Raw genomic sequence first — 13,040 nt, 5'->3', positions numbered from 1 at the left:
AGGAAAAGATAAAAAGGGAGAACATATCTTCTGACTTCCCTTAAATGTAACAATGGGTTTTAAATATAGTTAGAACTGACAAGGTTAGTATGTTGTGCTAAACAGGTAGTAGGGGAAAAGGTAGGGGGAGTCACAAATGTATTCTAATCTCTAGTTAAGAAGTAGTGAAGAAAACTTAATTTGAACTTTTTCACCCAGTGAAAAAAATAAAATCTATAATCATTTCAAAAAACTTATTTTTTAACACTAAGGTATGTTTTAATATTTTGCTATGAACATGCAATTTAAATCATCCTTTTCAAAATAAAAATCACAATTTGAAAATTTAAATAAATCTCTAGCATTTAAAAGATACATACAATACGTATTTCTTCAATCTCAAAATTAGGCTATAAAAAGGCAAAAAACAAACAAAATCCCAAATAATATTCCTTACCATTAATTCGGGTGATGTGATCTCTCTGGGGCCCTGATATGGATCATCACTAGATGCAAATGAGGCAAGTATTGACAAACCATTGAAAACCTGCTGATAGTGTTCTCCAATACGGAGCAATAATTCATTATGCAATCCTTGGAAATCTTGTCTCAATAGACTTCCCAGTTCAATTTCTGTTTCATTCTAGTCCAAAGACACATGGGAAAAAAAAAAGGCTTTTGGAAGTAAGTACCTTGATTTTAACATACTATTAGTAAATCAGAAGGTTTATCTCATCTGATAAGATTTACTAAAGGGGGGTGCCTGGGTGGCTCAGTGGGTTAAGCCTCTGCCTTTGGCTCAGGTCTTGGGTCTCAGGGTCCTGGGATCGAGCCCCATACCAGGCTCTCTACTCAGCAGGGAGCCTGCTTCCTCCTCTCTCTGCCTGCCTCTCTGCTTATTTGTCAAATAAATAAATAAAATCTTTTAAAAAAGAAAAGAAAGAAAAATGACTCATCCATTAAACAAAAAAAAAAAGATTTACTAATGGTATTTTAAAAGGTATTGGAAAAGGGTCTAATCTCGATTTCTCCAGGTAGGTCTCCCACATGTAATGAAGAAAAGTGATTAGACTTTATTTTCTAATAAAATTTTTAAAAGTCCCAGTTTTCTTAAAGTATCCTCAACTCATTATTCACAGATACATAATCCCTGAGAGGAAATACAGTATAGTGGCAATCTTTCTAGTCAAACTGTTTAAATTCCAGCTTTCTCACTTATTACTTTAGCTGTGACCTGGATAAGTTACCTAATTTGACCTCTCTCTATCTTAGTTTTCTCAACTATAAAAAGGAAAAACAATAGCATCTTCATCTCATTGCAAAAATGAGGATTAAGTGAAATGATCCATATAAATTGTTTAGTAAGGTTCTGATACATAGGAAAATATCATTATCATTCTACCTCATAACATAGATTTTTTTATCAAAACAAATAAGCATATTCAATAATTCTCATATGGAAAGAAATCTATTGCTACCATATCGTGAAACACATGAAATAAATTAACATCAGAGAAAATAGTAGTCACAGACGTGTATCTGACAGTTTCTCCTATTCCTGCATAGTCTCGTATTTTTTCAAAGATACTGTTACTGGGGTGCCTGGCTGGCCCAAGGTATCCAACTCTTGATTTCGTCCCAGGTCATGATCTCAGGGTCCTGGAATTAAGCCAGCACTGCCCACTGGCCTCCAAGCTCAGCAGCAGGGAGTCTGCTTGTCCCTCTGCCCCTCCCTTCCACTCATGCTTACACACACACACACACACACACACACACACAAACACACTCTCTCTCTCTCTCAAACAAACAAAATCTTAAAAGAAAAGATATTCTCTCCCTCTGTTCCCCTGACCATGTGGGCTCTTCCTCTAAAAAAATTAATTAAAAAAAAGAGATATTACTTCTGTATGACACCAAAAAAGAAATATAAGCTATAATTTTAAATTTAAAAAAACAAGCAACGTACTGGGCCAAATAGTAACTTGAGCACTAGGGGTGCCTGGGTGGCTCTGTGGGTTAAGGCCTCTGCTTTTGGCTCAGGTCATGATCCCAGGGACTTAGGATCAAGCCCCAAATCGGGCTCTCTGCTCAGTGGAGAGCCTGCTTTCTCCTCTCTGCCTGCCTCTCTGCCCACTTGTGATCTCTGTCTGTCAAAAAAAAAAAAAAACCCTTAAAAATAAGTAATTCGAGCACTAACTAAACAAAACAGAACACTAACATTATGCTATAGTTGAGATTGCCTGTTCCTATAAATATAATTACTTGCATACCAGTCAACTTATACCTCCAATCAAAAAATTCATTTTTGGGGGCACCTGGGTGGCTCAGTGGGTTAAGGCCTCTGCCTTCGGCTCAGGTCGCGGCCTCAGGGTCCTGGGATCGAGCCCCACATCAGGCTCTCTGCTCAGCAGGGAGCCTGCTTCCTCCTCGCTCTCTGCCTGCCTCTCTGCCTACTTGTGATCTCTGCCTATCAAATAAATAAAATCATTTAAAAAATTCATTTTTTAAAAAAGTAATTTTTTTAAATTTTATTTATTTATTTGAGAGAAAGAGATAGAGTTAGTGAGCATGAGCACACGCAGGGAGGAAAGGGAGAAGCAGGCTCCCCACTGAGCAGGGATCCTGATGTGGGGCTTGATCCCAGGAGCCTGGGACCATGACCTGAGCCAAAGGCAGATGCTTAATCCAATCCACTGAGCCACCCAGGTGCTCTGCCAAACAAAAGATTTTAAAATGAGGGGCGCTTGGCTGGCTCACTCGGAGAAACATGTGAATTTTGATCTTGGGGGTGTGAGTTAAGCCCCACAATGGGTGTAGAGACTACTAAAAAATAACCTAAAAAAAAATTCTGCAATGAAATGAGTTGAGAACCTGATCCATGAATGGATGATTATCTTATGCCATTAGGGTGAAATGATCAAAGAAAATAACAAGAGAATAACTTTATTTAATATACTCCTCTAGGCTCAAAATAGAACTTATTTACATGATATTATTTGTACTCATATTACTCTAGAATAAGCTATAAATTACCCACTCTCCTTCCTACGAGAATGTTAGAACAGCTTTCCTATAATGCTAATTTAAACCAAAGAGTAAAATATACACAAACATTCAATTACCTTCAGATAATGAAGGGCACGTTCTAATTCATCCTTGGAACAGGAACAGACCAAATGAGAAAAAATATATTTAAAGTTATTTATTAAAATCTCTCTACGATTGACATTTAATTGTTTTCCTAAGGTTCGAATGAGAGCAGAAGCTGCAGGGCTTGCTTTGGCGGCAAGATCAGGTAGCAGAACTTGTAATGTCCTCTGAAAAAGAAATACTACAATTACTAAAAAGTACATTTGTCCAGGTAATAACATATTCACATAAGTTATGCGAAAAATATTTTAAAATGCCAAACAAATTTGGAGTCTATATGCGACATACTTAAATTCAGATTAACCACTTATCCATTCAACAGATACTTACTGAGCATCTACTATGATTCAGGAACTATAGGTATAGAAGCAAAAAAATGGCCAAGGTCCCTGACAGCAGAGTTCACACTGTAGGTAATGTAGAAACTAATACATAAGTGAAGAAGATAATTTTTCATGAGTATTATGTTAAAATATACTCATGCTCTTAGGCAGGAGTTCCAAGTTTGATTTATTATATGGGCTAACCTGGATTTAGACAAAAAGCTAGAGAAACCATAAATAAAATACTTTAGTTTTTTTTTAATTAAAAAGTTGAGAAAAAATTAAAAAGTTGATGCTTCAATATTAATAGAAACATTTTAACACACTCACCATCCCAACATGGCAAAAAAATCTGTTTTGATTTTGATCTATTTCCTATAAGATCTTATTCATTAAATATATACAAAATTCCAAACATACAAGGGCTGGCCTTCCATTTATTCATCCAACATGTATCTAAAAAGTACCTACTACATGTCAGTCACAATCTTAAGCACTGGAGATTTAATAGTAAACAAGCCTCAGGCCCTGCCCTCAGAGATGCTTACACCTTCCTTGTTTAATACCCTTCAAATTTAATATTGAAATGAAGCTACTTTAAGACCAATTTAACATTATAAGATAGTTTACAAAATATTAAAAATTATTATATTAATGGTTTGTTCCATAATTATCTATAACCTAAATATTAGACATTTAGTTTCTTTTCAGGGTTTTGTTTAGTTTTGCTACCTAGGAAATGTTGCAATAAACACCTGCACTTTTTGGTTCCCAGCGTGAAACTACTGAATGAAAAGGTAAGAATATCTTTATAATCCTTACTGTATACTACCATATTTTCTTTCAGGATTTGACCAATTTACAAGCAATTTAAGCTTGTTAAAATATAATAATATTGTAGGGAAAAATACTCAGTTCTGACAGTGTGAATCACTATTATAATTTATTAAGGATAATGATAACTGCCTTGGGAAAAGGTAAGAAGATAATCTACTCCATCCATCTTGGAAGCCTAACCCTATGACATTTCAAAGGCTTCTCAAACCACTCCATACTACAAACTCTGTAATCTGAATTCACAGAAGATCATATGTACCAATAGTTTTGTACTTTATTACTCTAACTCCTTAAGGATAAAAATGATATGAGACTGTGCATTACCAATGGAACCAATCATAACACTAAAGACATTAAGGGCTCAGTCAACTGAATTAGTTAGCATTTATCAATTAGTATTAACCTTTCAGGATAACTAACCATATAAAGTAATAATTCAAATTAACATGAACTTAAGTTTTATAATATATCCAAGTCAAAAGAAAACACGTACATTTGAAAATCAACAATCTATATGTTCCTCAGGGTACTTGACAGATTTTCTTTAAAATAAGACTAGAATGTAATAAACACAAAATTGAAAAACCTCAATTAAGTCAACTACGCCTTACAACTTACAGTGAGGAAACGATTAAGATCAGGAAAGTCAAAAACATTGGCAATTTCAGACAAGGTATTTAAAGCCATTTCTCTCTGGTGAGCCACATCTTGTTTTCGCATCTCAGCATTCTGGCATGGAGTACTAGGAAGTGCTGTCATCTGACTGGAATGAAGGGATTCTACTAAAAACTAGATCAAAACAATTTAATTTTCATACAAGCAAGGAAATTTAACAAATACTCTCGAAGCTAACATAAAGGACATATCAATGCCCTAAAAACATTACCTTAATTAGCTCATTTGATTTTTAACAACCTTAATAAGGTAGATTATGTCATAATCTCCCTTTTACAAATGGAGAAATCAGGTTTAGTTAAGAAATTTAAATTTAAATTTACACCACTAACCGGGCAAATCCAGTATTTTAACATATTTAACTCTTCAACCATGAACTGAATTAACCCTTTTTTAAACAAAGTGCCTTACCCATAATATCAAGCCATAACAAAGTTTATCAAAAAGAAAGGGTAAAAAAGCATTTCTTAATAGATTAACAACAGAGCATAATAATTCAAAATATTATCATAAAATGATTTCCCCCTCCCATTTATAATATACATATTCAGTTCAAGATCATAAAATATAAAACTGGTAAGATTTAGGTTCTCTTATTAAATAAACTAAATAAATTATTTAAAAAATATATCCTTTAGGGGTGCCTGGGTGGCTCAGTTGGTTAAGTGTCTGCCTTCAGCTCAGGTCATGATTCTCAGGGTTCTGGGATAGAGCACCACATTGGATAGCATGCTCAGAGGGGAGTCTGCTTTCCCATTTGTGCCTCCTCCACTCATGTTTATGTGTTCTTTCTCTCTCAAATAATAAAATCTTAAAAGAAAAAAAAATGGACACACGCGCACACACACACACAAATCTCCTTTAAAGCAAAACAAATAAAAAATATATATAGTTTTTTTTTCTTAAACTCTTACAAAGTACTGATATTTCCTATAGTCAAGGCCAATCCTAACTCTCACCTGACAGATGGGTTTCTTATACTGGCTGAAAAAGTTTTGGAGTTTAACACTCTTAGCTGCAACCAGAGCTCTGATTTCTGTATATGCTGCTCCAGAGACAGACGCTGACTTCGATAATAAACAGTGCAATAAATGCAAAAGTGCAAAAGGTACCAAATCTCCTTTTGCTGCCCTAAAATTAAAAAAAGTTATCATCAATGTCTCAAATATAAATGGAAATCCATTTAAATACATGTTGATAATCTTTCTATATCATATCTGTCACACCACCATTTCTAACACAAAGTAAACAAAAAAGGAAGTATAAAAATGCTGCCAAACATACCTTCCAATATCCCCTGTTGTAAGAATCAAGGTATCCTTCAACTCATTATTTCTTGAGATCTGAGCATGTGTATATGCTTCCTTCATTCTTAAGACAAAAAGCTAGAATAATAAAATTAACTAATTAAAGAATTTTTTAGAGCCAGGTTAATGAAGATACAAATGTTGAAAAATAAAAACTATCAACCTCTTTTATAAATCCATCTTCAGAGTCCAAGGATTCCAATATATGCTTGATATTTCCACTAAAAGCCACTCTAACATCCTTGTCTGGATCTTCCATTAAATTTAATAAAGCTCCAAGAACTGTTTTCACATCTGCTTCATCTTCTCTAAAATCAAGGTGCTTACAAAGATGATATAGATTATCTATGAAAGCTAAAGGATGAGAGCATATAACACGTAATAAACACAGCGAATATCCAAGTTTTACAGTAAAAGAACCAATAAACAATATACAAAGATTTCTAACTCGCCTTTTAATGTCATTATTTAAATTAGAGCACACAGAATTGTGGAAAATTAAAATGAATACTTAAAAATTTAAATTTACTTTATACTTAATAAAAGTTGTAATTTTAATCTAAAATAAAGTCTAGATTTAAGTTATAAAATGACTAGTCACTTGGACTTTGTAGATTTTATTTTACCAAAATAGACTCAAAAGCACATTTCACTAATTTGGGGTATCTGGGTGGCTCAGTCAGTTAAGCATCCAACTTGATTTTTGCTCAGGTCATGATCTCGGGATTGTGAGATTGAGCCCTGCATCTGGTTCCTTCCTGAGTGTGGAGCCTAACTGAAACTTTCTCTCCCCTGCCCCTCCCCACCCTCTAGGGGAAAAAAAAGGAAGGGGGGGAGGCAGCCCATTTCACTAATTCAGAGGACTGTGAATTAAGGGCGATCTTAGGCTTACTGTTAATCGTACATTACAAGATTTACAGAGTCCCAGGAACTACCTATTACATATTATTTTGAAAACTTAAGAACAAGTTGCAATTTACTATCCAAAAAAATGGATCTTACAAGTATTTATATAAATTTCATGTTCTCAACATACTCAAGTATCATTACCATTGGAAAAGTGGCTAAGAAGATAGAGCCTATATACAGTCCTCAGTTGAGCAAAATATCTAATTATTTGAAGTTCTGAAGATCCAAGATAGTGGCAGGGACACATTAAGAAGGTCCCTGGTATCACTAAAGAGGATACAGAGTATATAATTCTATCACTGATTTTGAGAGGTTAAAAAGGTTTTAAAGTAGGGTGCCTGGGTGGCTCAGTTGGTTAAATATCTGCCTTCGGCTCAGGTAATGAGCCTAGGGACCGGGGACTGAGCCCTATATTGGGCTCCCTGCTCAGCAGGGAATTCGCTTCTCCTTCTCCCTCTGCCCCTCCCCTGCCAACTCAGTGCATGTGCTCCCTCTCAAATAAATAAATAAAATCTTAAAAAAAAAAAAAGGTTTTAAAGTATACACAAATCATAACAAATCACTCACCAAGTTTCACTGGACTAGGCGTTTTTCTTTTTAGTAGGAAAAGGAAAGGCTTGCAAATAGAAACTTTTAGTTGAGAAGATGAACATTCGTGTTGAGAAGTGACTTTTAGGCTTTTACAGAAAAGGTCAATATGTCCATGTTCAGAGAAAGGTTCTGCTAAAGAACTTGTCAAATAATACATGCCATGAAGCGTACAGACAAGTTGACCAAGAATAGAGGCAAATTCTTTCTGGACAATGTCAGAATCATCTTTGACTTTATCTCTGGAGAGAAAAAAGAAAAAGTACTAACTAAACCTTGCTTTATTTTGTGGTCTTAATTTGGGATAAAAATAATGGTTAAGACAAAGCCTAGAAGAAAATTTAAATTCTAAAACTAAAATCAACATTTGCTCTATATACCAACCAATATACATATATTTATATATAGTATGATATTTTCCACCAAGTTATATATTCTAATTAAAATATTAATACATACATAAGAATCTTGGGAACTCTGTTACATGAATTCTGCTGCTGCAGTAAGATAAAAAATCCATTAATACAACTAGCCCGGATTACTTCATAGGAGCTCTGTAAGGCCCAGGTATAAACTGCTGTTCTCCATTCAAGGAATACTCTTCTTGGAAATAAAGTTAGAAGAAACACACATCGTGACTGTGCCTGTGGTGCTGAAAAAAATTAAGTCTATTAAACAAGATTTCTAAGTGTTAACTTTATTTATATATGTATATATACACATATTCATTTCATGTATATGTTCATTCTTCGCTGTAAAGTAACATTTAAAATACATATAATATTTAATTAAAAGCTCTTTTTTCAAAAATGTACACTGAAAAAGGTCTATGTTCAATCTTACTGGATAACCAGAGAAATACAACTAAAAATCACACGTATCAAGCAGTAAAAAAAAAATTTCTTTTAGTTACCTCAACACTTAAACATTTTAAAGTCTGACAAAGTGAGGATGCTAGACAATAGGAACTCTCATATTCTGCTAAGAGGAATGTAAACTGGAATGGCATCTTTGGAGAACAATGTTGCAGAATAGAGCTGGATGTGCAAATCCTATAATCTACTCAATTTGTTACTTTTTAAAAGTCTAACTTCTTTTTGAATCCTTAAAAACATACTGCCTCTTTTAATTACTGAAAAAAACAGCAACTTGTTAGAAGTCCCACATAGAGATGAGTGAAACCACACACACAGAATTTTGTGACGACTTACAGTAGCTATCTGAAATCCTCTGGCTTAATGCTAAAAGATTAGTGGCAAATGTGGTCAACTTTAAAGAGCCATCATCAGAATGGGGATGAATCCATGGAAGTGAGAGCATTCCACATAAATCTTCCAGAATATGATCTTCAAAAGAAGTTTTCACTACAGAAAAACACAACAGGTGATTTATTTTATCTTCATCCTTAATCATATTTACCTATATCTTTTTTTCTTGTAATAAAAATAAATGTTCTAATCATCAGGTGGAATTACAGCATTCAGTAAACAAAGGTTCTTAATACAGATATGATGTTCTGAGGTCTGTGAACCCAAAGAAATTAAATGTGACTTTATAAAAATATGCATCCATGTATTTTTTAGAAGGATCATAACATTCTTCAGAAATTCTAAAAAAAAATAATAGTTATAAATTATTTCTATGTGCTGAAAAAGAATAATAAATCACAATATTACACAGAAAAATTTGGAACTTAGAAATTACTGAATTAATTACTGAATTACTGAAATAGAACTGAAACAGAACGAGAAGTAAAATGAAGAAAAAACTGTTGGTTATTCCGAACATTTGTGCATGTAGGCCTTAGGCAAAAGAGAGCCTATTTCTATAATGATGATCTTTATTTATTTATTTGAGAGAGAGAGAGAGAGAGCATGAGAGGGGAGAAGGTCAGAGGGAGAAGCAGACTCCCTGCAGAGCTGGGAATCCCAGGACTCTGGGATCACAACCTGAGCTGAAGGCAGTGGCTTAACCAACTGAGCCACTCAAGGGACCTCTATAATGATGATCTTTAAAGGCTATTTTGTTTTACTGTTTATTTATACTCACCGTGAATATAAATCAGAGCATCATATATTTTCACCACTTTATCAATAACTGCCTCCAGGTCAGACTTCTGAACAGATTCTAACAAACTCCTACAGCTCTTAAGCAGTGTTGTGTAAAAATCCAAAGACATCCAAGTTATCTCTACTGAAGGTTTCTTCTGACATTTCTGTTGACAGTCCTTGAAATTATGACTACAATTAAAACATTTTTAAGACACAGAATTACAATGAATTTTGTTATAGTCCAACCTAATACTGAAGTAAGCCAAAAGAAACTGTGAGTATAAAACTAACACAAGTTTAAACCAATTCAAAGTAAATATGAAAATCAATTAATATGCTATTATTATTTTAAGTTTAAACTATGTCAGTCTAAATCACTCTTAGGATTCAGTAATTAAAATTAATATAGAACATTCAAATTTGGTATCACTAGGCTTAAAAATGACAGAAGATATCCCTGTATAATTATTAACAGCCTCAGTAAACCCTTTCTTAGTAATAGAAGAGTAGCTTATAGCCTAATCAGCTATTTCTTCAAGCTGTCTCAAATTCTAAATTTAATGTAGTCTGAATTAATAGTTTCTTTAAAATCTCCTTCATAACTTTTTATTGGCTAGCTAAGTCAGAAAATAACAGAATAAACGATCATGTATAAAACAAATAGTTTTGATCTGTAACTTGACAGTAAAAATAAGACTAAATCTTCAGAGAAGATTGACACTTGTTTTCTTCTGATAGAATTAAACTATATTAAGAATACCAAACTGAAAACATACTTCTAACAAGTTCTATATCCCTATTCTTATTATCAAAGGGAAATGTTCTTTTGAATAAATGACTAAAACAACATTGGCTTTTGAGTTATATAAAAATGTGCTCTGCTACTTTCTAATCATGTATGCCCAGGAAAGTTAGTCTTGGCTTCAGACAAAAGTAGTCTTATTAGAGAAAGCAATCAAAAGGATGACCACCAGTTGACCCTCAAGCTGGACCCAGGCCATCAGAGGCTCCTCACCCCTTCCCCTGTCTTTGGAATGTGCACTCTACTTACTGGTCCCATAGTGGGAGGTGTTACAAGGACAGAGCCTTCAGAGTAAGGTGCTGTTGAGACCATGTGGACTGAAAACATGATTTAACCCCATTAAGTCCTCCATATAAACTTTTAAGATTCCGGAAAATGAGCTGAGAGATGATTTTTGTCTTCCACAGCTGCCTGAGATGGGCCTTATAAGCAAGTTCCCTTATAAAACCTCCCACTTACCAATCTGGAGTCATCTGCCTCTTTCTTCAGTTTCCTATTACCTTGTGCATAAAGGACCAATTTACAAAACAATAAGCCTCAATTTCTCTAAGCCTCAATCTCCAATTTGTGAAGTAGGCATAATAGCATTTAACTTACAGAACTGTTATGAAGATTAAATAATATATGTATAGTACTTAATACTAGCATTTAGCAGGTGCTCAATAAAAAACAAATTTCCATTTCACTGAAATGTCTGTGCTCTAAGGTCACACAAATTGAGCAAATAATGAGGTCTCCTAAAGCAATAAATCCAAATTTATTACAGACAACCCACCCAAAAAATACAAGTTGTTTTTACCAGTCCATGTTTTGATGAGAACAATGAACCGTACACAGAGCAGTCAGCTGTAGGACAACAGTGATTCCTTCTAAAGTTGCAATAACAGGATTCTTTAGTCCACCACATTCAAGGAAAATCTGAAGGGACTCTGCTTTCTGTTTCAGGGCACTCCACAGTATGCTCTTTTTGTTCATATCTACATGTTTAACTCTGTAATTAATTATAAGCACAATATAAAGATATTCATATTTAATATAAATTTGGTTTAAATATAAAATTGGTTCAATTAAAACAACTTTCAGAGCTAACTGAAATATGGGAATTCTTTGATCACATTATTTGTTAACATATTTAAGTTTATTTGTTAACATATCTTAAATTGCTGATGAATATATTATCTCAGAGTTTTTTTAGATATTAAGAAGTTAAGTCAGAGAGACAAGTAGAAACTTAAAAAATCTTCTAAGTAACCATATGTAGTCATGTTCTCTTTCACATTAGAATGGACTACAAGTATTAAAATATTTTAAGCATTCCTTTGACTGCCTTTAAAAGAACAATTGCTCTGTATTTAAGTCAAAGCACTTAACTAAAGGTGATTTCTAAAAGTGAATAAAGGTTTCATTAAATGACTAAATACAAACTGAATGAAGGTCATACTCTTCAGTCTGTTTTGGTGGTCTTTTGGAAGAGTTGAGAGATGAGCTGAGTCGAAGCCTTTTGGCTGATATTCCATCACTATTACTGCTGAGGTTTTCCTGTTGAATTTGGCTTTGAACTTCCTCAATGATTTCCATACTTTCCATTTTTAAGGCTGCATAAAGTGGGCCCAACAAATACTGAGAAAGTAAAAATAATTTCAAAAACTGCCTTAGGAATACGTTATTCAAAGACTGCAAAAATTCATTAGGTTTTAAGTTCTCTATGAGGGCAAACTATTTTCAGAGTCTCATCAAGTAAAACAAAGACCTAAATTAATTTATATAATTTCACAATCTATGAATAGACATATATATGATCCTGTATCTAGAATGATGGTTCTATAGACCTAAAAGTCTCCAGACAAATTCTCTCTCTGATCTGTTTTTCTACAAAAATTCTACAAAGTGGGGCTCCTGGGTGGCTCCACTGGTTAAGCATCTGCCTTGGGCTCAGGTCATGATTCTAGAGTCCTGGGATCAAGCCCCAATTTGGGCTCCCTTTGCCCCTCCCCCTGCTTGTACTTGCTCTCTCTCTCAAATAAATGAACAAAATCTTTATTTAAAAAAATGCTACAAAGAAAAACTCCATAAGGGAATTACTAACCTCTTCCATACTACAAATCCAGCAACTTAGAGGTAAAATATTTACCCAAGTTACCGTATATTTTTTTAATGTACTGCCTGTCTCTCACAGTCTGAATAGGAAAAAAAGGCATAACTTGGCATGACTAGTACTATGTACCCACAGGTTTTCTAAACGTGATTGAATATAACCTGCCAAAGATAAAATCTAGGTTAGTGCTTAAAGTTTTTGCAATTAAGCTGCTAACTGGTCCCCTTTTAATTAATAATGCATGGAACATGCTTATACTTCACAAATTCTACTTTAAAACATTCTACTCCACTGGCAGTTCATTACCAACTTAGTGAAATCCTT

The 13,040-nt window shown here is 34.0% G+C and overlaps 1 protein-coding gene across 3 annotated transcripts in view; it reads right to left on the bottom strand.

The window, feature by feature from the left end:
• The window catches only part of ATR (ATR serine/threonine kinase), a 91,736-nt gene that overhangs the window by 65,289 nt on the left and 13,407 nt on the right, over nucleotides 1–13,040 (bottom strand). For 2 of the 3 annotated variants that reach the window (XM_059163874.1, XM_059163876.1), the window contains 12 exons: nucleotides 12,063–12,241; nucleotides 11,421–11,612; nucleotides 9,818–10,008; nucleotides 8,980–9,132; nucleotides 8,228–8,420; nucleotides 7,748–8,010; nucleotides 6,435–6,625; nucleotides 6,249–6,349; nucleotides 5,924–6,095; nucleotides 4,908–5,078; nucleotides 3,102–3,296; nucleotides 437–622 (listed from right to left, as the gene is read on the bottom strand). In XM_059163874.1, coding sequence (XP_059019857.1) covers nucleotides 437–622; nucleotides 3,102–3,296; nucleotides 4,908–5,078; nucleotides 5,924–6,095; nucleotides 6,249–6,349; nucleotides 6,435–6,625; nucleotides 7,748–8,010; nucleotides 8,228–8,420; nucleotides 8,980–9,132; nucleotides 9,818–10,008; nucleotides 11,421–11,612; nucleotides 12,063–12,241 — 2,187 coding nt within the window. The remainder of the gene's footprint in view (nucleotides 1–436; nucleotides 623–3,101; nucleotides 3,297–4,907; nucleotides 5,079–5,923; nucleotides 6,096–6,248; nucleotides 6,350–6,434; nucleotides 6,626–7,747; nucleotides 8,011–8,227; nucleotides 8,421–8,979; nucleotides 9,133–9,817; nucleotides 10,009–11,420; nucleotides 11,613–12,062; nucleotides 12,242–13,040) is intronic. The other variant, XM_059163877.1, reaches the window with a different exon arrangement.

This window comes from Mustela lutreola, chromosome 2, assembly GCF_030435805.1.
Source record: "Mustela lutreola isolate mMusLut2 chromosome 2, mMusLut2.pri, whole genome shotgun sequence".
Lineage (NCBI taxonomy): Eukaryota > Metazoa > Chordata > Mammalia > Carnivora > Mustelidae > Mustela > Mustela lutreola.
This window is presented reverse-complemented; position numbering and strand designations above follow the sequence as displayed.